The 27,057-nt window shown below is 39.9% G+C and overlaps 2 protein-coding genes across 4 annotated transcripts; one reads left to right on the top strand and one right to left on the bottom strand.

Moving 5' to 3' along the window:
* Positions 1 to 1,331: 1,331 nt before the first annotated feature.
* Positions 1,332 to 11,913, bottom strand: dapk3 (death-associated protein kinase 3). 2 transcript variants are annotated; one of them, XM_073491279.1, is made up of 9 exons: positions 11,762 to 11,913; positions 7,519 to 7,623; positions 5,835 to 6,195; positions 5,139 to 5,268; positions 4,931 to 4,979; positions 4,808 to 4,834; positions 4,540 to 4,692; positions 4,388 to 4,433; positions 1,332 to 3,881 (listed from the first exon to the last, which is right to left on the bottom strand). In XM_073491279.1, the coding sequence occupies exons 2-9, from the start codon at positions 7,578 to 7,580 to the stop codon at positions 3,345 to 3,347; spliced, it is 1,365 nt and encodes a 454-aa protein (XP_073347380.1). In that variant the 5' UTR covers positions 7,581 to 7,623; positions 11,762 to 11,913; the 3' UTR covers positions 1,332 to 3,344. The 2 variants fall into 2 exon arrangements, with proteins under 2 accessions (XP_073347380.1, XP_073347379.1); XM_073491278.1 differs by lacking the exon at positions 11,762 to 11,913 and adding an exon at positions 8,441 to 8,568.
* Positions 11,480 to 25,427, top strand: sppl2 (signal peptide peptidase-like 2). 2 transcript variants are annotated; one of them, XR_012180611.1, is made up of 15 exons: positions 11,480 to 11,576; positions 13,245 to 13,361; positions 13,989 to 14,171; positions 14,301 to 14,390; positions 14,580 to 14,719; positions 16,354 to 16,496; positions 18,112 to 18,208; positions 18,741 to 18,857; positions 19,384 to 19,465; positions 19,603 to 19,677; positions 19,769 to 19,831; positions 19,914 to 20,013; positions 20,388 to 20,465; positions 22,116 to 22,405; positions 23,010 to 23,056. XR_012180611.1 is itself a non-coding variant. In XM_073491276.1 (15 exons), exons 1-15 carry the CDS (start codon positions 11,529 to 11,531, stop codon positions 23,190 to 23,192), a joined length of 1,677 nt encoding a protein of 558 aa, XP_073347377.1. In that variant the 5' UTR covers positions 11,480 to 11,528; the 3' UTR covers positions 23,193 to 25,427. The 2 variants fall into 2 exon arrangements, 1 of the variants encoding a protein (XP_073347377.1); XM_073491276.1 differs by having other exon boundaries at positions 22,116 to 22,276; positions 23,010 to 25,427.
* The last annotated feature ends 1,630 nt before the right edge of the window (positions 25,428 to 27,057 follow it).

Genomic DNA, 27,057 nt, shown 5'->3' with positions numbered 1-27,057 from the left:
CTCGTTATCACGGAAAACAGAGGAAATAAAATGTATGAATGCATGGCCCTTTAGTACGGAAGCCCTAAAGGGCCACGCATTCATACATTTTATTTCCTCCGTTTTCCCGTGATAACGAGTTCATTTCATTTAACATTTGATGATAGGCCTGAGATTATGGAGACACCCGGGACCTCGTAGCTGGTCAGCTATGTAGCTAGTTAACGACGACATCAGGCTCACTTAGATTGCGCCGCCAATATAACTGAAGCCTTGCTAACCGTCTTTTTAGATTAAGCACACTAATGTGTATTTTATCTGTAATAGCAAGGCATAATGCTATTTCAGCCTGTGTCAGACCTTGATTGAAAAGATATGTGACTCGGTGATCGATATGCTCCTGCTCCTCTGACATTGCTACACTGAATGATGTTTCCTGCAATGATTTAATATACTACACTATCGTTTTGTTTTCTCATGATCTCGAATTAATTATATCGTTATCTCGGGAAAACAAAGTTTCGTTATCTCGGGAAAACAAAGTTTCGTTATCTCGAGATCTCGAGAAAATTATCCCGTTATCTCGGGAAAACGGCAGTTGTTATTTCGAGATAATAACTTGAGATGTCGAGAAAACAAATTAAATTAACTCGTTATCACGGGAAAACGGAGGAAATAAAATGTATGAATGCATGGCCCTTTAGGGCTTCCGTAGTAATCTAATTTAATTTAAACTTTTTTAAAATGTATTCACATTGACATATTTTTTAGCAATGCCACACTACTAAACTACACTTCATATGTTACTTGAGTAAAAGTAGATAAAATAATTGGAGCAAAATGTACTGAAAGTATCAAAAAGTAAAAGTGACCTCCTCATAAAGCAGGAAAATCTCCCATGTGAGTGTTATATAAGATATCATTTGATTATTTTCATCGATACATGAATGTTGAGGTGGGACTAATTCAAAACATCTTAAATAATTTGACTGGTTTAATCTGTTACATCATTATTTTGTCTCAATATGTTTAGTTTGTATCATCTTAATCAGCTGTCAAATAAATGTAGCGGAGTAAAAAGTTCAATATTTCCCTTTGAAATGCAGTATACAGTGGCATCAAATAGAAATACTCAAGTAGCACTAACCTGAGATTGTACACAAGTACAGTAGCTGTAGTAAATGTACACAAATGGAGAAAACAAGGTATAACTGACAAACAGAATCATTTTTCAGAAAGGTGAATGTAAATTGTACTGACACAAAGAAGTATGATCATGACCATCTTCACAGTCCTCACGGTGTGCTACAACATTCACTTTCATACAATAACAACACAAGAGTACAACTTGGTAACAGTGATAACTTTATTTATTTGAGACAAGCCCAGACATTTCATTTTTGCACCTATTCATACACGTAAGAGACAGATTAAAATATATTTTGGAACACTGCTATAATCATTTAAGTGCAAACGATACAATGGTACATTTCTCTACTCAAAAATACTACTGACTATATAACAACATTAATAATAATAATACACTCTCTATGCTCTACATGGGGAATGTTTTGGCTGGATGTGAGATGACTGATGGAATGTTTCAGTGTGCAGAGACGGTCAGAATGACAAGAGTTACAGTTTACAGACAAAGTTTCCATGCACACTATATTTGGTTTACAAGGCTACTGTGCAAAAGTTGTTGCGTTTAAGACATTGAGCAGTATCAATGTGATAGAAATGTCATTAAAGAGGAATTCGGGTATTTTTAATCCTGGGCCTGATATTTACATGTTTGAGCGAGACTTCTCCTTGAATGAGACTTCCTGGTGGGAAAACAGATCTTATTATTTAACAAAAAGGTCTAAACCTCAGCCTCAGTGACAAGAAACAGCACTTCTAGTGGACGTAACTGAGGGTAGGTCAGCCATTACAGCCGTGTCTACTGGAGCGATTCCAAAATTCTTGGTAAGTATGAATCATTTACTTCCTCAAACATGTAAATATCGGGTCAAGGTTTAAAAATACCAGAATTCTCCTTTAACTCGATGACAAATGAACGCTCGCAGAGGCAATACGGTCGATCAGTTTACAGGCACTGCAAAGATGAGTCTATACATTCTGAATCTGATAACGCTTTATTTTATGGGTCTGTAATTTAAGATTAATTTCAAATTAATTCCTGGATAGAAAACAAAAAAGACAAGTACGTCCCAATGGATCACAAATGATCTGACTTTAAAAAGAGATCCATACACCAAAAAGCTCCAGATTGAAGGTGAAATAAGTAAAAGTCCTTCAAACAAGATGTTTTTGGTTTGCTGATCTCTCAATTTCAACTCTGCCAGGTTTCCTGGAAAACAAATGAGAGATAAAACAGAGAGGGATCGACTGGTACTGAGCATTTCCTAAATGCTAATCTAGCACAATCTTGAGACTTTTAGTCAGGGGATGGCAGGTGAGATGATCATGCAAAACCTGCACACAAACTACAAAACAAAGAAAAAAATCTGCATTTACGAAGAATCAGCTTCTTGATTGATGATTGATGAATAATATTTATGGGGGTTTAATCAGTGTGATTTCATTTATGTAAATGTCTATGAATGTCTATAATAAACTCAAAGAATTAGCTGAAGCATCTACTTTGTTCTTTCCAGGAAACTTTCAAGAAAGCATTTGGAAATTATAAAATAATATCAATAATATTTTATTCACAGACCTGTAAAACAAAGCTTCTCTATGCTGAGGCTTTATATTTATTGCATCTTTTATTGTCACCACTCTGTTCTAACATATGAGAGAATTTAGTGTCAGCTGCAATTGAATCTGAAACGTATCTGGATAAATAAATACCCATGAACTCTACACTAAACTGTATATTGTGAAGCTTTCTCACATGACTGGCCGATAACCTGAGGAAAATGAGCCGACATCTAGGTCTTTTACAGTACTGGGAATTTAAGATGAAATAAGGAAATTAAGAAAAATAAATGAATGTTTTTTCCATCTGCAAAACTGACAACTACAACAAAAAGCCAATAAGGATTGCAAATATTTGTGTTAACTACGATGCAAGACAGTCAAAAAACAGAACGTAAAATCTCTAAAATTATAAATAAATGTATAAAACACAGGAATGAGCCTTTTCGGGGGGAATGGGTTCTTTGTATTGCCTCTCTGCTTCCTGCTCCTTCTCTCAAGCATGTTATAACATGGTGGAACATTTTTCCTGATGGGCAGCAGCAGCGTAGCTTATGATGACAACTGACCCACTCATACTCCACTGTGTCAGACACATGCAGAGAAGACGGGCAGGAGGTTACTTGAGAAGGAAAAGTGTCATTGCTGGACGTCAGCCCGGCTCAAGGCGTGCTGCCTAAGCCGAGGCCGTCCCTCTCTGCAGATATTGACTTGACCAGCTCCTCCACCCAGCGGACCTCAGAGGCCACCTGCTCAGCCAGGACGTCGTAGCGGTTTTCCAGGCGCCCGAACTTGCGCTTGAGGATGTTGGCGGCCTGCATGGTGAGCCGGGTCTCTTCCTGGCTCTTCTTGCGCTGGGCTTGAGTGCGCTGCAGCTCCTGGCGGATGTGGCTCAGGTCGCTGGAGATGCTCTGGTTCTCCTCCTTGTACCAGCCCTCCTTCTCCTCGTATATGGACAGCAGCGCCGCCACGTCCTCCCGGCACGAGCGCTGATTGCGCTCCAGATCCCTCAGGCCTTCCTCCGCTGCCGAGATCTCCTCGAGAACCTGGGAGAAGCGCTCGAAGTTGACGTAAGTGTTGTTGGGCGGCATGCTGGAGTGGGACTTGATGGTGTACTCCTTCAGACGAGTGGTCTTCAGGCGTCGGCGCTCAGTCTTGTGGTCTCTCTCCTCTGGGCGGACGTTTCGCCTCTTGATCACCTGGAGAGAGAAAAACGAAGAGGTCTGAAATTAGGATGTGTTTGATTTGTAATCATGATACCAAATAATCAATGACAAGGCACTAATAGTCACAACCGCAGCTTGTGCTACATGGGCACTGAGACAGTGAAGATTCCTTCACTATATAATGGAGAAACTGTTTCTAAATGCCCCAAACATATCTTTGGCATGACTGTAATACAGTCGGGCTCAACCAACCTTCAGTGAACACAGGTTGTCCAACCTCAGAGACAACACTACAGAAAAGTGTTTAGGGGCCTCACCGTGTACAGTCTGATATGTAATTATTAAAAATCTTATATTGCATTTCAAACTCCACCAGCTGCCAATGGAGAGAGTCTAACATTGGAGTAATGTGCTCCCTGCACTTTACCTTTGTTAGAAGATGGGCTGCAGCCTTTTGAACTATACCTTTATGAGTTAAAATGTATGTCACTGGATGCTGCACTACATCCGCAGAAATGAATGCTAAATAAAACACTCACCTTAATCCAGGGGTGTTCAAGACTGTCATCGATCGTCATTCTCTTCCTGCAATAGAATAAAGTCCACCAGTGAGAAAATGACACTTTAATATTTCTACACAACAGACATTTCTCCTCTTAACTTTCGGCATGGAATCTGAAAAAGTTCCTACTTGGGATCTTTGACCAGCAGACGGCGTATGAAGTCCTTGGCCAGCTCGCTGGTGTTGCTGAAATACTCCTCATCAAAGTCGTAGTTGACAGCTGAGATGTTTGTCAGGGTCTCCTGCTTGGTCTCACCCAGAAACGGTGAAGCTCCACTCAACCTACAGGAACACAGACAATAAGATTAAAGGTTTTATAAAACACATGGATGAGGTGTAAAGTGATTTATGTTTCTACAGATGCAAACAGCCAGCTGTGATGTGAATCATTACTCACAGAATGTATGTGATGACTCCAATGCTCCTGCAGAGAAGAGAAGAACCAGACATGAATAAAAACTGCCACACAGGTCAGTAAAAAGCTTCAGAGGACAAAAAAAAACACATGTTGACATCTTACCACATGTCCGCCTCCAGTCCCAGTGGCTCGTAGTTGACTATTTCAGGCGCTGTAAAGCACAGAGGAATGAGCACTTTAACTCAAAGCAGATGTGGAGATCTGAAACGCACTATCATCCACTTACAAGGTTTAGCTTACTTGCCAGCGTGGGCACACACCAGCACACATTTTCCTTCTGTGAAATAAGCTGAGAGAAACATGATCTCACCAACAAACTCTGGTGTTCCAAAGATGTTCTTGAACTCATTTCCCGCTTTAATCTGATGAGCGATCCCAAAATCGATCAGCTTGATCCTGGGGTTGGGGACGTTCTTGTCCAGCAGCATGATATTCTCAGGCTGAAAGATACAAAAAGGACAAAGGCGGAACATTAGTGAGAGAATGAGGTCATTGTATATAGTACACATGTAAACAGTGAGCCAAGAAAGAAACACTGTAAGTAAACAGGACACCAGCTCATTATGTGTTGGGCCAGCAGCTCACAGACAGAAAAGGTTATATACTATTCACATATATACATCATAGTGGAGGGAAAAGCAGAGTAACACACAATACGATACTATCACAACATTTTGCGGATTATATACGATACAGTGATTCTGTATTAGTGTGTAACTTATTGTTATATTGTTGACGTATTATTTTAAGACTTAGGTGACTTATTCCTTTCATTTTTTTGTATTTGTGAGTGAAGTTCTATTAGTTGTAGGAATAACACCAACATGGTTATATCGTGCTTGTGTCTACAGCCTCACACTGTCTTTCAAATGGAAAACCCTCCTCAGATACTTCAAGAACAAAATTAACTCCTTCTGCCGTAACAAAACTTCACGCTGACACGTCAACTATGACTGCTGGCCCAGAGCCTCACAAACAAGCCGTCTTAACCAAACAGACTGCTGACCTTGAGGTCAAAGTGAGCGATGCGTTTGGAGTGGAGATACTGAACGCCGTCCAGGATCTGCTTCAAGAACTGTGTGGCCTCCTCCTCCGTCAAAGACTCCTTCTCAGCCAGGAAGTCAAACAGCTCTCCTCCGGACACCAGCTCCAGGATCAGGATCACATCCGTCTTGTTTTCAAAGATGTCGTGCAGCGTGATGATGTTGCTGTGTTGGATCTCCCGCAGGATGTTGACCTCCCGCTCGATCTCCTCGCGACTCACCCCTCTCCGGCTGGACGACAGCCGCCGCTTCTTGATGAACTTGGCTGCGTACTCGATACTCGTGCTCTTCTCCTTACACTTACGAACAATGGCAAACTGTCCGCTGCAGGAAGGAGAGAAACCAAAGGGAGGTTAAAAATATTAGGATAACATACACCTGCTTTCCTTAATGTGTTCAGTTCCAGATTATTATTATCATAGCCTCAATGTCGTCATGTGATTCAAACAAAAGGTGATTTTTCTCTCTCAGAGTGGTTAATTTTAAGGATTTTAAGAAGCCTGAAGAGGTTAAAGTATCCAGTATCCATTTTGCAGTGATATTGTGACTACTCAGATTTTGGTAATGGGGGATCCTGCTCACTAGGTTTGCGAAACACTAGACTAAGAAATTGATTAATAAAATAATTGGAAGTAAAAATGATTTGTTGATTGTCCAAGTCTCAGGTATATGAGCTTGAAAACTGATGCTAAGTGATGCTAAAATCTTACATGTGCAACACAGGACAGTGTTTGCCTTTGTAAACAAAGATAATAGAAGCATAAGTACTCTGTAGTTTCATTTTATATAGTGATGTTTAAAAAAGAAAATGAATAAATAACATTACTGACAAGACAATAAAACCAATGTGCAGATGAGGAGAAAGAATGTCATAATGCATGACGTGCAGAGGATTGAATGTTCCCACATTTAATGTCTGCATACCTTTCCTTCTCAGCACGCGCACACACACACACACACACACACGCAGTGCCCTCTCCATTAGAGACTCTACACCACAGCAGAGGTGGAAAGGCACATTGAGAGGCAGTGATGTCACACTTTTGCTGCATTACTGCAGAAAAAAACAGCTCATGTAAAGAAAGTTGAGTTCGAACTTTAAAATGTGATGACTCGCCCACAAACTATCAAGCACAATATAAAAAAGGGTATTTAATATGCTGCTGACGGGCTCATACCTGGCACCGAAATGCATCTCAAACACTCCTCATGTAACTATATGTGATCTGATCACACTTCACGCCCACATGTGGTTTTATTAGTGAGAAACTACAAGCACTGCATTTGTGCTCTGCTGTACAGCTTTAAATGAGAACTGCAGCAGCGTTACCTTGCTTTAAACCCTCACCTGACTTATTTCACTCTGCATGTGCTACCTGCTAACTACACAGTTTTTCAATGTCAGCACTCAGCAGGCAGACATTTGTATTCACGACACTACTTGTGCAAAAACACGAATCTCTGATGGCCTTCAAAGATGGCATAAATTAGCAGATCTTAAACTTTAAAGCACCGCAACACACTTGTATTCAAAGATGTCCTCTACCAAAGACACACGTTAAAATCAAGTTCAAACAGTATATTGTGTAAAACTGACTGATGTTTTTAGATATGTGTTTTGTCAGAGAGGAAAAGACAATAACCTACCTGCCGAGCTCCTCTCCCATCTCATAATACAACTCAACATCCTCTTGCCTGAAGCCAGCCATGGTGTGCTGACTCTTGATGACGGGAACAATGCCTTACGATTCACTGCAGTGGGAAAGAAAAGAGAAAGGTGGAAACACAGTACATAGTGGCAGTGAGTGGTGTGGACATGACAGAGCTAAGTGATCAAAACAAAGCCATGTTAGTAGATCTAAATTGTTATATAAGTCTTAGTTATGAGCCAGAAACGATCACATCCTGATTCACCCTTGAGTACCTTGGTTTCTTTCCTCCTTATTTGGCCCGAGTCAACACAGCTTTAGTTTTCACAGACTTTCTGGCTGATGTCAGACCTCTGCATACCAGTCCTACTTACATCATCTCCTGCCTGGACCACATATCTCAAACTCTATTAAAGGGACTGGGATCTAGCCAAACTAGCAAGTATTTGTCTCACTTAAGCCTCGTTTAATGCGACTGGCATATAAAAAACACGGTTATAATAAAACTATGTGTGTTTGTAGCTTATAACGTGTAGCTTATAGCGACAATGCCGTTTATATTACAAGCAGGCAGCAGATGCGTTTTTTTTTCCGCCGGTGAAAACATCGTAAAGGTCGAGCTTATAGCTACAAACACTAAATAAAACTGGTGCCACAAGTACAAGATATTAAATCACTCAAGATGACAACAATGTAATAAAATTCAAAGGAAGAAATCAAAGGTATCCCAGCGACAGAAGGCAGCTAGCTTAGCTGGTTAACAAGCTAACGTTAAGATCCTGTATAAACGCCGGCTTTCTCTGACTGTGAAAGTGTTACCTCAGTGAGGAAATCATTAGGTTAATAACGTTTAAATGCCGGTAGAAAAGTATATATTTAGCTAAGTAAAGTGTGAAGACATTGCTACAGCGTATACTTACAGTACGGTTGGCTACGAGTGCTGCATTCCCCCTCCAGAGTAGTTGTGTGTAAAATTCCCAGACGGACCCGTGTCAAGGTAGCACCGGTGAAACACGCACACAACTTCCGGTTATCTCTTTAAAAATAAAAGCCCAACCAACTGACTGGTTACATAGTGAGCCACTTAAGTGCGTTTTATTGGTGTGCTTTAATACTAAACACAATATATATTTTTCTATATATTATTTGAGGAACTTGGTGTGGTATCTACACATTTTTTAAATAATTCTCAAAGATCACTGAAAGCATACCTCGCATACTTAAACATCAGTAATTTGTGTACTGAAAGTAGTCCTGAATTTGATGTTGCAAAACATCTGCTACCATTTAGGATGCCAAGACTCTTTTTTCTGTTTTTTTTTTTTTTTTCACTCAATCATACACAAATTACATTTTTGTTTTTCCTTCCTAAGCTTGGTCTGGTGTTTTTTTCTTATAAACCTTCCTAGATTTAGGTGTTTTATGAAAAAAAAGAGATTAAGTGCACTTATTTCTATGGCGTTGTGGAAAAATGTTTGAATCCACGCTTAGACCATCACTCTTTGCTTGTAAGTTAAAGGTTTTTTAGATTGTTGTGGCTGCACTGCGTAGGAAAATTTGGATAAGAGCCTGACCGATCCTTGATTTTCTGGGCCCATGCTGATATCAATACTTGGCAGTACAAAATTACGTTATTAATATACAAACATTTTTTGCAATGATCCATCAAATGTGATGATCAACACTGGATTCTTTACAGTTAAACAATAGCATTTATTATCAAAATTGACATCACTGCACTGAAACAGTAAACTTTTTAAAAAAGATTTAAGGAATTTAATAATTATAAATGACCCAAGCATCTTTTTCTGCATTATAATCTCTTCATTTTAGCACATATTGGACAACATATATGCTGATACAGATATATCTGTGACAGGCAAATATCAGCTGATTATATTGGCCAGAGCAGAACTGCTAAATGCAACACGCAACAAAATCGCCCCTTTTATTGTGAAGGCAGAAGTCGCTGAAGTTCCGGTGATGTTGCGCTTGATGCAGGTAAATATCCGGCAGCAGGACGAACATATGGAGTGACATCATGCTGAGTGAATCAACCTGCTGCAGTACGTCAGTGAATAACAAGATCGAGCATGCAGAGATAAAGACTGAGGTCATGTAAATAACACTGGTTACCTAGTAACAATAATAAATACACACTAATCACTTTAGTATTTGTCCTTAGACAGTATATACTATATACGTGTGGTTATGGTACGAAATTACTATAAAATACAGGCTACTAAACACACATTATACACAAATCACAAGAATCAGCAATACCCAACCTAGATTTGAATGAATAACTTAATAAGTTATAATAAATTATCAAAAAGATTATAATAAAATTTTAGCTTCGTAGCTTTTATAATATTTATTACCATTTAAAAAGATATTTTGTCAGTTCAACCCTAACAAACATTGATGCACTATTTTCCTTAATGACATTTTAAAAAATAATTTAATTTACACTGAAATCAACAAGCAACAGAAATTAAGCAGGAAACCCATCAAGTCACTATCTGCATGTTTATCTAACAACATTTTCTAACCTTATGAGTATAAAGTAAGTAGGAGAAGATGCTGATTATCAGTTATACTGGAGGCTATCCAGTAAACTGTACTTAGAGAAAATACAGAGTTAGGAATGGAAAGCATAGCTGCCGCCTTACCAGCCCTGTTAGCTCAAGTCAGACTTCAAGAGTCCATGTCATGTGTTTCAGGCCAACAAATGTGTTCATGGTGTTTTTTTTAATTTAATAAGGACTTCTCTAACATGATTTATTACCAATTGCCAAATTCTTTATTAATTTATGTATTTGTTCTTTTTATTTGTAGAGGGAGCATGTACAATATTAAACACTAATGTTGCCATTTAATGCATTGTACCAGAGTTTGCTTAGAGCTAATTTACATCTGCAGTCCCTTGACAGGTCATAATTAAAAACTTTACTGTGTTAAAAACAGGAGATGACCAAAATCCTCCATTGATTGAAAAATACATTCAAAAATTGACAAATAAAATAAAATAAAATTTTGAAACTTAAATAGAAAAATAGAAAAATTTAAAAAATCATCTGATAATGTGTTTTAAATATGAACCAAAACGGCATTATTTATTTATTTGAATTATTGCTGGCTACTTGTATGATCTATATTGATCAGTTAAAACATATTGAATCAGATATAATTAAGTTGATGCACTTTGAAAGTGTAGATGGTCATACATTACATATTGAAGGAGACCTACAGTATCATGCTTTTTCGTTTTCCTTTCCTTCAGTGTTTTATAGAGGTTCTTGGACATGTGAAAGGTCTTTTAAGTTAAAAAGCCTAAAGTCCCAACATCACATTACGTCACCATGTCGCACATTTGTATAATTTCTGCCTGGCTGCTAGTTTGGCACGTAAGAATTGATTCAGCACAGCTGCTCTGGTGTTGTTAGCCTTGCTGGCTCAGGCGTGTTTGAGCTGACCAATCAGAGTGGACTGGGTATTCCAGAGGAGGGGGAAATGCAGAGCTAAAGCACTGGACAGTGTGAGAAAACTGATGTGTTTTGAGAATTAAAGCCAGTAAACCTAATCTAGTAGTAACCCAAAATAAAATTATGAACCTGAAAATGAGCATATTACTGTATGTCTCCTTTAACAAGCTAATTTTACACTAAACCTAAACATAAAAATCAGTCAGTCAGACCATAAAAGCTCAACCACGCCTGCGTTATTTTAACATAATTCGTTAAATCATTCTCACAATGTTTTGTAAACCTGTTTTAAGGTCTGCACAGATTTTAAAGGACTTTAATTTTGTCTTCTTGACTGACTTCGACTTTAATCAATCAGGGACGTGGCCACTCGCTCGTGACGCTCACAGCCAATTAAAACTCCCGCACTGAGAAAGGGGGCGTGGCCTGTTAGAACAGCTGGTGGGGGCTAGCGTGAGGGGCTCGAGCCGAGCGGTTGGTTGGTTGGTCGGTCGATGGGGGAAACAACAACAAGCTAGGCATCATGAGGGTCCCTGAAACACTGTTCTGGGCCGCTTTTCTCATCCAAAAGGTGAGAGAGACCGAGTGTATTTCTTCAAAAACTGTTTCTCTGCGCGTTTACTGCGCACGGCGGCACGTGGCTGACACGGACAGATTGTTTTTTTCCTGACGGGGTTCAGGGATTATTAGCTTGGATGCTATGACTGTTAGCTTGCGGAGATCACCGTGGGCCCTGGAGACTCGCACAACACTCACCTTTTTCGCGTAATGTTAACCACGGAGGATTATTTCTGCTTCACCGCAATGTTGAAACCAACACGAGGTTTACGACAGACCGCGTTTTGGTAGGGATTAACTGACAGTGCATCAGGAAACGTTAGCTAACAACTCGCATCGTGCTACAGTTATAAACCTGTGGTAACGCGTCTGAAATGTGGGACTTGAGGGCAAAATATTCCTCTGCTCATCATACTGTACTTTGACCCGCTGAGTCAAAGTATAACCAAGGTTGACCGGTAGTTATTCTTCTCCGCTAACTATAGACTGTCTTTACAAAGAGAAAAAGTGTTTTATTTCAGGCACTTAGCATCATAATGACTGTAGTCAAGGCTTGGATAACAAAAGTCCATCTGACATTATCTTCTAGTTTATTAGACTGACCTGGCTGAAACTAACAGCAATTCCTTCCTCAGTAAAATATTCAGTTTATCTTCAAGCTATTCATTCACCTATATGTAGTTTGTGCTGTTGCTGCACTGTATTGCTTCATGCTGAAACTTGTTCATAATATTTTGTCCATCCCATTTATATCAGATTGGGTTTAATACATTTTACACATGAATAGCACTCACAACTGCAATTAAACAGCAAAATACAGTGTATGTTTTATTACAATTGTTTAAAATACACAGGCGAAAAACTGTTCCTTTAATTTACAAGTGTTGTTAGTTTTCTCCTTTGTTTAGATATATGTTTTCCTTTCAGAGAAAGAGAAAGTAACAAAAAGAATAAACACTTTCTGTGAAATATTCAGCTGTCCATTCTCTTATCGTGTCGTTGACATGTAAACACTGTCTGTTTCTCCCATTTCTCTCGACATTGTGCCTCCTGAGTTCATATCCTATGAGTTAACTGTTCTGTATCACATTTTCAGCTATTAATCTTGCGTCGGTGGTTATGCCTCATACCACCCCTTCGTACCAAAGGCCTTTTACAAGCTGCCAACAAGACTTTCAACATTGGACAAAGCCAAAATATATGTGCTGACAATGCTCGTAGATTGCGTCGCCTCAAACTCATGTTGGCAGTGATGAATTCAGAAGTGTTGGACTGCTGCCTGTGCAGCTCAGGGTAGAGCAACAGAAGATGGACCATATGTACTACAGTATATCATCTGTTGTTGTTGTGTTAGGGTGTATTTATGTGTGTATTATATTTGGGCTAGTTTCCCCTCATGTAATTTAGTTATTTTTTAGTGTTTTATTTAAATGTGAAATTATTGGTTTATCTTATCAGTAATGGCTGAAAAAAAAATCCATATCTTGCATTCCTTTGTGTTATTATTTGGATTGGTGTTTTGTACACCCATGAATAAATGTAATTAAATATAAAAAACATTTAGAAATACAGGACAGCTCATTTGTGGCTGGAAATAAAGTTCAAGTCTGTGATTCAAAAATCAAAGTTACAAATATCTGATTGACGTGGAGTGATACAGACGTTGCTGTTGTGTTGACAGGTGGTGGGAGAGTTCGGCATGGCCCATTTCAGTGACAAGGGCAAGAGCAAAGGAAAGGATTACTGCATATTCTTCAACTCACAGTGGGCGCGTCTACCTCAGGACCTGAATAAGGCAGTAAGTGAGAAGCAAGAGGTGTAACTAAGTCTTTGTAAGCAGTGATAATGATGATAAAATGCCTACACAGCCACACAGAACAGTGGGGATGAATAACGGTAGGAATTTGATCAATAAAATGTGTTTCAGGAAGCCTCGGACGGGATGCAGAAATCTGATCTCCACTTCAATGCCTTTGGCAGCTTCTTTCTGAACAGGCTGGAAATGTTTGAGATCTTTATGACTGTATTGAGTCGCAGTAATCCACGCTGCAGGAAATAAATACATGATTTACAGTTTCTAGGTCATGTGCGAGTAAATGGGATTTCATTTTGGGATATAATTGTATCATTAGAAAAAGAAATCTTCTAAAACAGTCTCATGCAAAGCTTTTTAAAATGCAGAAATAGTTTCATACATCCGTCATCAAAGACAAGACTGCAACTGTATTGACTCCAGTCTTTTAGTAGTGCCCAGATCTGGCTCATTTTCATTTATTCAAGAGGCACTCTGTCTCTGAAAGCAACCAATGTATCCAGGCTCATTAGAAATTAACATGAATAAATGTCATTAGCAAGAAAATATTTTTCATCCATGTTGAGAATTTCCTCCAGCTCTGGTTAACATTCTTGAAATTTTGTCTTGAAGTCACGCCTTCAGATCCATGACCTGACATCATCGGTCCTATGCTCACCCTCCGACGTCCCGGAGGGAGGCTTCCCAAATCGCATCCCCATGGTGATGAGAGGCAACTGCACTTTCTATGAAAAGGTCCGACTGGCCCAGATAAACGGTGCCAAGGGCCTGCTCATCGTCAGCAAGGACAGACTGGTAACCCTGCCCAGAACTACAAACATCCTAAGGCTGTTTCTTGTAGTCACTGTGCATCAAGATTAAATTGACTTAAACACTTAAGAAAACATAAATACATGTTTCTTTTTTCCCCGTTTATTATAACAGACACCACCAGCAGGAAACAAGACTCAATATGAGGAGATTGACATTCCTGTAGCACTGCTCAGCTACTCTGATATGCTGGACATAAGCAAGGTGAGACGGCAGATGGTGCAAATAAACAACCTACCTAAAGGTTCCTACTGTATCAGTTTTTGTCTTCCTGATCACCTCTAAACATTTTACAGTCTACCTGCAGAGGCAATTGTGTGTAGTAGACAAACAAAAATACAAAATGGATCTTTTAGCCTTCACCTGACTCAGTGCTGTTTCAAACTCCTGCAGACATTTGGTAAAGGAAGACTGGTCGCCATGTATGCACCCAATGAGCCGGTAGTGGACTACAACATGGTGATAATCTTCTTGATGGCAGTAGGAACAGTCGCCGTTGGAGGCTACTGGGCCGGCAGCAGAGACAGCAAGAAGTAAGTGGACACGATGGAGAGATGGACAGCTAACGTGGGGTTATCTCTACATGGTTTTGATGCTAGTTACGTACAGAAATAACTCTTTACACAGGGTTTCTGTAGGTTTCATCAAGGTAGATTTAAAGACCTTTTTATGTCCATGCTGGCAAAAAAACCCAACCCATATGCGCTGTGTGCAGGTCGCTGACTGGAGTAGTAGTGGATTTTGCCAGGGCCGGAATTTGGTAATGCTCCCGATGTTTAACAAACCACATTGGGTTTTGTCAGGCGTTTTATAGCTTTTTACAGCAGCTTTCTTTTTTTCTGACTTCACGTGCTACTCTAATCCCCTGATTTGAGCTTCCAATTTGTTATTTTCAACAGGCTTCAACCAAGCACTAAGTGTGGCGTTCTCGAGCCAGACCTTGTTGAACCTGCCCATATTTACCCATATTAGATCAACATAATGTTAACAGATACAATTTGTACTTCTGGAAGTATTTTGTTCATGCAAGGAGTTAGTCTGCACACCACATTGCGACACACCAGCTAGTGTGCTCTGATAGATTAGAGGCTATTGGCTGTTTCTGTTTGTTCTGTTTTGTTACACCGGGAACACATTTTTGCCCAAAAACACATTTAAAAGCGAGACTGGAGCTAATGCAAACTTATAAAAGAATGTCAACTTCATAATCAAATCTATTTATAAAACCTATTTAAGACATTTTAAGGCATAAAATTCAACTTCTTATTTTCAGAATAGGAGATACCGTCACTTTCTGGGTTAAAATGAGTGTTTTAAATCCAAGCTGACTGCAATTACATGGAAAGTATTACAAAAGTAGTTTAATTCGTGTAAAGTTGAAGTCTTCTGAGGGGCAAAAATGGTAGTTGATTTTCCATGATGATGCAGCTCATAGTGTTCAGTAACAGTTTACCCAACCTTCCTTTCCACAACATCACATTATCACAGGACCCAAAGTTTCCTTTTTCCTGTGCATGCCATGCTTTCAGTCCTGGTGGCTAAATTTGAATCAAAGGTTATTATCAGGGGAGATTATCTCCGGGGAAAATTAGTCACCGTTTTCTTGGCAAAGAAATAAAAGTCTCTGACTGCTCAGTTTTTCTCCTGGAGGAGAAGGTCGTAGTTGTCTCATCTTTTCAAACCAAGCAGTCTGCATTGTACTGCTGCGACTCCACTAAAGGCCACTGTTGTTTATTTGAGGCCATGAGTGACTCACTGTCTTAAGCCAATCCCAGTCCGTCCTTCCTGATGGAGTTGCCAAGGTGACTGAGGGCACAGTCAGATGGGGTCTCTGACGCACACGACCGCTGGCAAAAAACATTCTGGATTATGAGTTGTGTGTTTCGAACTCAGGAAGGAAGCGAGTGCCAGCCAGGCGGTCGAGCGATGGTAAATATTCACTGTGGATGGTGGGATGATCGTCCTGGCTGCTTTGGCGAATCACAAACCATCTATGAATACTGTTTAACAAAACAAGTGAATGACAAAACCCAAGAGGCTGACTGGCTGTTTTACACAGGACTGTTTTGTTTAATAAGCTGGCACAAACAGATGAGTGTGCATAGATACCGATCATTAGTCTGAAAAATAAGCGTGCCTCTCCGAATTTTTTTTTCTCCTCATGCAGACGCTACATGAAGCACAAGAGGGACGATGGTGCGGAGAAGCAGGACGAAGAGACAGTAGACGTCACGCCCATCATGATCTGTGTGTTCGTGGTCATGTGCTGCAGCATGCTAGTGCTACTCTACTTTTTCTACGACCGCCTGGGTACAACACATGCACTCACACATAACGATCAAAGATATTAATGCTTTGTTTAAAAGCCTCTCTGTGCAGATCCACTTTTGTGTGAGCAATAGATTAATAGTGGTTTCAGTCCTGTCTGCCCCGTATTTATTGCTGTGTGAGGGATGGTTTGCCTCTCAAAGCTAGTCTGTAATTTTGCCCTCGCTCACTGTGGTCTCGCATGACTCAGTAAGGCATTTGATTTGTTTTTTGGTAGGGATGGGAATAGAGAACTGGTTCCAGTTGAGATCCAGTTTCAACCAGATCCATAAGAATCATGTGCCTCCGAGCTTATCTTTTCCTTTTATCGATGCCTGCAGAGAAAAGGGAATGGTCCAGATTGTGGCTTCATTTCACAAAGAAAGAAGACAACAGTGTTAGTTGTTATGTCTGTAAAGTGATAATTTCAAATAATGACATTAGTCGCACGAGTGCCACTACTTTCCAACAGAGTAGCAGCTCTGTCACTGAGGATAAATATTCTGTATCATAATTACATCAGCAGCACGCAGTCAGGCTTCACACATTAGCGCTTTTTACCACAGCCAGTTGTTGCAGCACGCTAATCTCCATTTAGTTTACGTCTGCTTCCCAGCGAGATCACGTGAGAGGGATCATGTGAGAGCCCAACTTTAGCCAATAATGAAAGTGTCACATGTCCAAACTCCACCAAATTTGGCACGGTCCTTCCTTTGGTCATCAGCAAGAAACCGGCGTGAAGTGTGAAGTAGATTAACGGTTCTAAAGATATGCAAAGAGCAGACTGACAGAGATTCCTTGTAGTTAGTTGTAGTTGTAGTTAGATAAAATTGTATTAATTCCCTCCCTACTTTTGAAATAGAGGCTGTCAAGATGATGATTAACGATGCTTTCCTTGTGTGAAAATACATTTCAAATTGAGGTTTCAACTGCATCTTACAGGCCTCCTTGTTTACCTTGATTGAGACAAGGCACGAGTGCGCCTGATTTTAAGCGCTCCTCTCACCAGGCTGTCTTTTGTCTTTTCTTTTCATTTTTAAACCTCTATATATAGTGATTGTTTTGGAAACAACATCAAATTTCTTCTGTTGCTAAAATATATTTTACATTCTCTCTTTCACATGTCATCACTTCCCCACAGTATGTGTCAGATGGTTTACAGCAGGATGTAGAATCAGAAGATAGCTGGTGAAAAAGCCCAGACCATTTGAGCAAACACTGGATAACAAAGTTACTCAATGATTCCTCCATTAAGCTCCACTGTAAACTTCCTCCAAGCTGCTTGAGCAACAGCGCACACTTTATCCTCATTTCCTCTAGCAGAGCTGCTCAGTGTCCAGCATTGTGAGGCTGTAGATGCAGTTTACAGATCTGAATCTGTGAACGTCTTGAGTGCTGTGATCATTTCCCTGATAAAACTGATAGCTGCTGACAGACCGCTGAGCGTCTTTGATCAGCTGCTGTTCATTCACTCAGCACACTGATTACTGGACACACAGTGGTGAAACTCATACCACCATTCAGATATTCAAACTGTATTTCCACGTAGAGTATGAGTGGATATTATGTGATCATATGCACTGATCTCCTGCCTGCCTGCTGTTTCCTCTCTGTTCAGCCATTTGGGTCATAGCCATCTTCTGTGTGGCCTCCTCGGTTGGCCTCCACAGCTGTCTATGGCCTTTTGTCAGGAGACTCCCCTTCTGCAAGTGCAGGTGAGACACGTCAATATGTTTTCATGAGTTTACCTGCCCAGAAATCACATCAACACATGTCCTATTGTTTTTCTGAGGTACTGGGTTCAGATCCCAGACAAGCCCCAATTTATAATAGGACCCAGCCCTCTTGGGGAAAGGGAAGCAACTTAAAACCAGATTGATTTGGTCAAATAAAGTTAGTTATTTCATGGATTGGGATAGCTAAATTAGATTTATTTATCTTACAGCTTGCCTTGCACACACACTAAAACATACAGTAACATGTAGACACAAAAATAGATGAGTAATAAATGAAATAAGAATAAAATACATTAAAATAACATAAAATATGCAAAGGAGTATAGTGGAATGAAGGATTCTATAATAAATAGAAAACGGAAATTTCACCAACAAGATGAGGTCCAGAGGATGCTAAAATGCTCGTCTCTTTCTGGAGGATTAGTTGAGTAAGGGTTAGTCCCTTAAGCAGATAAATGAAAAACTCAGGAGGCTCTCAATAAAATGCTTATGTTTATATTTATTGATTCAGGGTCCCAGAGAACAACTTGCCGTACTTGCACAAGCGGCCGCAGATCCGCATGTTGCTGCTGTCGGCCTTCTGCATCGGTGTCAGCATCACCTGGATGGTGTATCGCAACGAAGACCAGTAAGTGTCACATTCAGTCACATGTGCAAAGAAAAACCAGCCAGTCGCCGCATATTTGGAATATATTTACATGTTTCATAAAGCCAGTTTGACAAGGAAGTGTTGTTACAATCAATCTGACGGCCTGAAACACAGTTCCTCCCTGAAGGTTCCCGTTTCCTGCTGCTCTGAACATTTGACATTGACTTTTTGTGTTCGTCAAGTCTGAGAACACAGCATTTAGTTTCTGCACATAATCCAGTCAAGAATAATTTCAGTGTGTTAGTCCTTTGATACGTACAAAGGTTTTACACAAACATAAAGCAGATAGAGACAACAGTATCATCATGTGATTTATATTTTAAAAAGGATGATGTTTCTGTCTGTAGGCGAAGCTTTTCCTTAGTTGATTTCAGAACACCTGTACTCTTCTGTAAGTGATGCTTTTTAAATGTCTGGTGACATAATGGTAGCATTTTCTGTCTGTGTGATGACATGTTGCAGGTACGTTATATGATGACTCACAGTCTCGTTATGTGTCCTCCAGGTGGGCGTGGGTGTTGCAGGACGCCCTGGGGATCGCCTTCTGTCTCTACATGCTCAAAACAGTCAGACTCCCCACGTTTAAGGTGGTTGAGCACTCTCATAAACTAAAATATATAAAACTTTTTTTGAGATTTTAATCGTGTTTTACTGAATAATAAATGTTTGGTTCACACACCGTGTTGGTTTTAAACTTACCTGATGTGTTCTTGTCTCTCTGCAGGCCTGCACCTTACTGCTGTCAGTCCTTTTTGTCTACGATGTTTTCTTCGTATTTATTACACCCTTCTTTACAAATGTACGTCAAGACTGTTTTCACGTTATTCATGAGTCTGCTGTCTCTGTTACTGTGTGTCATGCTCACGTCACCCGTGACCTTCTCTCCACAGAGCGGGGAGAGTATAATGGTGGAGGTCGCAGCTGGTCCCTCTGACTCTGCCACACACGAAAAGGTGAGCTTGGTTTTAATTTCCTCAACTCCCCTCAGCTCAGAGGAGTAGCTGATACTAACACAGGTATTTGTGTTTCCTCCAGCTCCCCATGGTGCTCAAAGTGCCAAGGTTAAACTCCTCTCCCCTGGCTCTCTGTGACCGGCCCTTCTCCCTCCTGGGCTTTGGTGATATCTTAGTTCCAGGTAATGAACTGTCGTCAGACCACGAGCAACTGAAACTGCTTAAAACTCATGATGTGGTTTTGTTGTTGTCACAAGCAGAAAATTATTGAACAAAAAAAGTAAGCAGAGCCACTTTATTTAGACTTTCCTTGAAGAAAACATTCATATTTAATGCTGTATAATCGCACGTTGCAAGTATTTTCCTTCATTTCTTTTTTGAAACATTTAACTTAATTTAGCTTATCTGGCATATTAGGAAATATCCAGTATTCATGTAAGATGTTATAAAGTGCAGGGAAACACTTAAAATACTTAAGACTTAGTCCGATGTCTGAATGTGATTAAACGTGGCTAAATTATTGATCTGAATGCCACTTTGTTGTTTCTTGTGTCAGGTCTTCTGGTGGCGTACTGTCACAGGTTTGACATTTTAACACAATCCTCCAGGATCTACTTTGTGGCCTGCACGATCGGTACGTACATGTGTGGCGGGTTGGGAGGGGTTGTGCTTGTTGCTGCAGTGTTATGATGAGCCCCATTTGGACAGAATTAGTGTTACAGGGGGAGGTGGGGAATAAAATATTACAGGGTGTGGTCTGTAATAGACATGGACATTCTACTGGACCCAGCAAATAGAGAATACCAGTCCTTTACATTACAATCATTACAGTAGCCCATTAAATGAGCTTTTACAGCATCTTGCCCTCCAGATGGTTTTACATTTCCTGTTAATTGTTTAATGTGATACTGTTTCCCAAATGTTAACATGTTTTCATCCAACAGAATAGATGAAAACATTTGTGATTTTCTTAATTTTTACACAAAAGTCAAATTACACCCTGAGCGAAGTTTTTAAAAGAATGAAGTAGGAGAACAAGCAGCTCTACCTGCTGAGAAAAACTCAAATACATCTTAAAAATACGGGGACATAACTCTGGAGGAGATTTAGTGCCTGTACACACACACAGGTGTTTGTTAAGACGTAACTTTTTCTGTGCATTTTTGCCTTTTGTACACGTGTTAACAGCATTTTAGGTTTCTGAAAACTTACCTTTTGGAAAACTCCTTCCAGGGTGAAGATATTCAGAAACTCGGTTTAAAAATGTTTTGTCCAGAAAGATATTTGGAAACAGTGAAGCAGACATGTGCACTCCCTTATCCGTCACTCTTATCGATCTCATGTGTATGTAGCATCATTGACAAACGTGAAGTCGGATTATGTGTTATGATATGGTAGTATTTAAGTTTGTAGACTGACAGTACGGATGCTATACTGTCCATATTAGAGAGACACAAACAGACATTGAAATACAATGATGGAAAAGAGAGACGAAAATGGCTGCTGACAATGTTTTTAATAAAAATAGCTTTACATTTCACTGCCTCATCATTTTTGTCCTGTTTTCAGGAAAATGTACTTTGGTACTGGCGTCGCTACCTGTAATATACATGATAGAAACTAAAAGTAAATATACAATACTCAAAATGACATGTGAATGACATCTGAATTTTTGTTTTGTGTTTTTTTTTTTGGTCCCCAAAAATATTGAGACACATTTCATTTAGCTTTTATTGCATATCCATGCACATGCATGTTAGCACCCATATCCCTAACTAATTTTGAGTAGTGCGAGTACGTAAGTAAAACTAAAAAAGTAAAAATCGTTCTAGGCCACCAACCACAGAGTCTACAATCTGCTTCGTGTTTCCACCTGTACACATTAATAGCCATGTGGTATGTTTGTTCAGGTGTGTTGGTACGGACGGAGATTATTTCTGAAACGGTGCTTAAACGCTCAGTTTTTCGCTGAAAACTCTGTTTTCAAAAATACCTGTCTGTGTGGACTAGGCCTTGAATTACAGCAGGACCAGTTGGTTCACTGAAAAACACCAGGTAATTCTGGCTCTAATTATTACTGGTGAAAAGGTAAAAAATTACCCACGTAAGCATTTCAGAAGGGAAGGAAGTCACTCACCAGCACAGGTAACTTTTAAATCTAGTGAAATAAATCCAGTGTGGATGTGGCTTTAGAGTGAAAAACCTGCATTATTTAAATGTTGACTGGACACTTTGAAGCTGTTGACCTGATTTGTGCCGTCTCTCTGTCTCTCTCTCCTGCCAGCGTACGGCATCGGCCTGTTGATCACCTTCGTGGCCCTGGCTGTGATGCAGATGGGTCAGCCGGCCCTGCTCTACCTGGTGCCTTGCACTCTGCTCACCAGCCTCGCTGTAGCTCTGTGGCGCAGGGAGTTGCCCCAGTTCTGGACTGGAAGTGGATTTGTGGTGAATACCAGTTTGATATGACTGCCTACCGCCTACCGAAGAACAAAAAAGACTTTAAAAAAAAAAAACAAGAAAAGAAAACACAAAAACATCTAGTTAAATAACATGCAGAGTAACGTAGAGTTTTAAGTTGAGTAACCCCTTTAAATAATTCCATCCGTTCCAACTGCCTCTTTCTGTTTCACTGTCCCCCTCCTTCCCTCCCATCGCTGCTCCTTTATTTTACTGTGGGTGTGCTCTAGTCTGCTGCTGAGGGCTCAGCTGTCTGTGAATGTCACTGCAGGTATTCATCTGGGCTTTGCTACTTTACACCATTAAAATGTCTGTTTTTTATTTTTCTGAGCTAGGCTAGTAGCGAAGCTATTATAGGTGCTCCTGGGGTTGTAGATTAGCTCATATGTTGTCTGTGTGGTTTAGTGGGACTTTCCTGTGGGATTTTCTTTGATATGCTTCCTCTTTCTTTATGCATATCTTGGACTGTAATCTTTCTGTACAGGAATACCTCTGACAACTTTAAGTCTCCTTTGATTTGGTTTAACTGATAAAGCAGGTTGGGATGAAAACAGTCCTTTTAACTTCAAATCTAGCTGTGGACAGAGGAATCACTGTATAATCTTTGGTTTTGTTTGTCTTACCTGCAGCTTTTCTGTCTTCTGTTATCGCCATGACATTTTGTGTTCTGCCCGACACAGTTCAGCCATCTTATATAGACACTTCTTTTTGTCCCCTGCAGCCTGCCATAGCGCTCACACCCATCAACTGTACACAAACCGCAGCGCCGCAGATAGAGGAGCCCCCGACCAAACTGGACAAGCAAACCACAGAAGCCACCAATCAGAGCGAAGACTCACCCCGACAGCCGCCTCAGGAAACGCCCCCAGCTGAAAAAGATGACGAGGAAAACAAATCTGACTGAAAGGACGTCTTGTGCGCCATTTAACATTTCACTTCATCTTTTTTTTTTTTTTATGTTTTGAGTTTTTTTTTTCTACATGTGTCTCAGTCATCGGACAATTTAAGTACAGACGTTTATTTGCACTTGGTGCGAAGGGAAGGGAAGAGCAGAGGAGCTCTGTGTTTTCTGAATGGCTGGTTCAGCGGGGCAACGGGATTGGACACACGAGGCAGAGGCATTAAAACTGACAAACACAGCAAGTTTTAGACCTGAACAGCTGCCCCAACACCTCCTTTGACAAATTTACAATCTGCACCACCTCTAAAAGGAACCGAAAAGCCAAATCTGGACGCTACACAAGATGTTTAATACTCAGTACTCCCAATAAGATGAAGCTCTTAACAGCCCTGAAGGCCCGGTCACACCAGCATTTAATATGGCAAAATCAATTCAATGAATGGATTCATTAACAAGGTGAATCCACAGGAGTTATGTAGAGCAGCAACAATAAGTTCAACAAAAGAAAATGAAAAAAAATCTATTTTGATAATTGAATAATCGTTTTTTTTATGCAAACATGCCAAAGACTCGCTGGTTCCAGCTCCTCAGTTGTTACGATTTTAAAGCTTTTCTTTTGTCATACATGAAAGTTAATTGAACATATTTGGGCTCTGAGCTGTCGATCGAACAAAACAAGACGTAAAGACATCGGCTTTAGCTCGGAGAAATTATAACAGACATTATCACTATTTTCTGACATTTAAGACACAAAACGAATCAACTGTCATATAGTCTGCAGATTATAAACCGATCCAAACTGTCAGCTGCAGCACACCTCGTCCAAAATGCTGTTAAGAGTCAGTCCAGAAAGCTTTTCATTTGGAGCATACTGAACCCTTTATTCTCAAAGCACACTAATGCTCGACCTGACTCGACACGCTTGGGGTAACGGGTACTTTCTCGGTTTTCTGCTGCAGCTGGTACCCCCTCAATGTCGGCTGGATTCTTAGCTGATCGTCATGGCGATGCCGGGTGAAACTGCCATGACATCATCTTCAACACAAACATCGGAGGCTATCCTTCCCTTTTAAGATCCTTTCATTGGTAACCAAACAGGAATGTCTGCACTTAAACGTCAACAGACCACAGCTTGGTTTTTCAGGCTGACATTTTTCAAAATCTGGGTGGATTGAATAAAAATAAAATTGAATTCTCAAGTTGCAGTTGGTGTGCAGGACCAACCAATCATAGGTTTTAACTCCATCAGCAACCGAAAGTGAGAGCAAACCATTTTGCCAGCAGACAACCCAAACTGTTCCAAGCAAGTCAAGTCGGGCAGAAATTCAACAATATACTCACGCTACATAACAAGTCATTTGATTTGTCTTTAACCCTCCATCACACTATAAACGACACCAGAGTCAGAATATGAAGTACAGCAGTTAACACGCTTAAAAATGTGGTGCTATCTTGGTTGTTGACTGAGCCAAAGCGATCAGATTTGTTTTCTTTAAACTGAAACGTTTGTTACTTTTGTTATATTTTGTTTTGCATGCTATGATTTCGATTTTTACCCTTTATATAAAACCAGTGTATAATCTTGGTTACATTATTGGTGGTGCGACAGTTAAAAAAAAAAGAAAAAACATTGGCCACTACAGATCTTTCCCCCTCCGATAGTTACTCATATTGTCTTAAGAATTGATTTTGGCCTTAATGTGTCCGTGTCGGGAGCATCAGCAGAATGTGTCACGTGTTAAAGTTGCTTTATGAAAAAGTACTGTACTCTGATGATGTGCCGCAGTTTAATGTGTGAGCTGAGGAGCGAGTGATGGGTGTGTTAATGTTCATAGATTAGTTTGTAAGAAGCATTTGCACAACATTTTTTAATTCATGGGTTGACAGAAGCTGTCGGTTCGTGTCTGTATATGTTTATGTATACTCATACAGGTTTAAAGAAACTGAAACAAAGGTATCGATATGTCAAATATTCATCCTGCTTCTCTTTTTGAAGTTCTTCTCTGACCACACTTCAATTCTGATTCTCAGCAATGTATCACGCCTGTTAAAGTTCAATATTTCTGTGTTGAAGCTGAGGTCAGAGGTCAAATGAGAGCAGTTTAGTTGTCTGGATGTGCCCTCGCTGATTTCCAGGACATGAGGAGATTATTCATTCACCAGTATAGTTTGTCGTCACCAGGTGGTTTTTAACGCCTCTGTTGAGGAAAACATATAATAAACAAACATTGTATCTCATATTTGCTGTGTTTTGTCTTTGCTGCACAATATTACACCAAATTAAAACTGATAATGTTTGAATGGCTCTTCAGCAGCGTCACTCAGGATGCTGTCTGTCAGCTCTTGTACGTGTTGATGCAGTGCATAATTCAGCCCCTCGCAGCGGTTTCTGAGTCTGAATGCGTCTTTTCATCCAGCTGTGAAAAAGGTCCGCCGCTGTTCAGGCTCTGCAGAGATGAACAGCAGCGTGACAAAGAGTGTCTTTGTCGTTTCAGTTCAGAAACTCAAAGTGGAGGGCTGTTTATACTGAGTCACTGTCTGATCGACTGGCGTGCTGTTTAGTGGATGGGTTGCCACACAGCACTGTGTCTACATTTACCATCAGTTATCCTGTTGAAAATCAAACCAATCTTAAGTTTGACATGACTCTTTTTGAGGGTCTGTGCAGGTACTTTGTATTGAAGCTACTGATTGCTGATATTTTGCAAGGGAAATTATGAAAACCTGCCTTTTCAATGAAAACAAAAATATTTTGTGCAGTTTTTTTAACAATGCTGTTGCAATAAATGATTTGACTTTGTGTCAGCTGCAGATCCAATCACAAGTACATGTTTGATATTTAAAAGGGCAATAACGGCTGGTTCTTTCAGACTTGCTGCAACCCAATCACCAGAATGAACGTTGTTTCAGCAAATGATGGACATTTTTAATCTGTACATTTCTTTATTTTGCAAGTTTAGTTCCTTTTTTTAAATTTTGTGACAATGTTCTACTTGTGCTCGGTCAGGCTTTGGCACAAAAGCCACTTTAGTTAGTTAGGAAAAGATGTTTCATCAACACAAAAACTACGTGATATGTCCTGATATACTGTCAAAAATATTTGTTTCTTCTCACCACAAACACAGCAGGAAACTGTGCTAAAGTCTCCTCAAACAGCCTTCTCGCTTGCAACTCCACCACCATCTCCTCCACATCCTGATCTGGAGAATAAGGTAATAAACCTTTAATGTGAACGTGATATGACAGGTTGGTGTAGAAATGTCAATATAATATGTAGCCTATGACAGGAACAAATGTGACCACATCAGTGGTTTTAACACATTATCCTGGTGACTGGGCTGCTCTGAAGCCCCATAAGATAATAACTTGTAAGTGTGACATGCTAAGATGTGAGAAAAGTTCTTATCTTGTGTAAACAAACTTAAAAATGAAATCTTTTAGAAAACTCATAATGAGTGGTCAGGAGTGAGAAAGCCAGAGGGAAGTTTTTCAGCAAATTTCATCGAGACTACATAAGATGGTTGTGGTGCTGGAGTGTTAAAAGGAAAAGTGCATTTTGTCAAGTTAAACAATACTCACGTGTTGGGGAACAAAATCTCATTCTGTAAAAAAAAATGTGTCAAGTTTATCTGAAGTTATTTGAGGCTTTAGCAATCAGATCAACTGACTATCTTCCAAAGCTACAGTATTTTAGTTTCTCTAAAGTGTGGCCACACTGCAGAGCGGAGTAAAAGAGAGGGACTTTTGATATAAAGACTGGAACTTTGGAAGATTTTCATGATCTGTTACACTCCTAATATATTATTTCACAGAACGAGGACTGTGGATGTTGTGCAATGATATCACTTACTATTTTACAGTATCTTTT

Source organism: Pagrus major, chromosome 21, assembly GCF_040436345.1.
Source record: "Pagrus major chromosome 21, Pma_NU_1.0".
Classification (NCBI taxonomy): Eukaryota; Metazoa; Chordata; class Actinopteri; order Spariformes; family Sparidae; genus Pagrus; species Pagrus major.
Note: the sequence above shows the minus strand (reverse complement) of the source record. Positions and strands in the feature narration are given on the sequence as shown.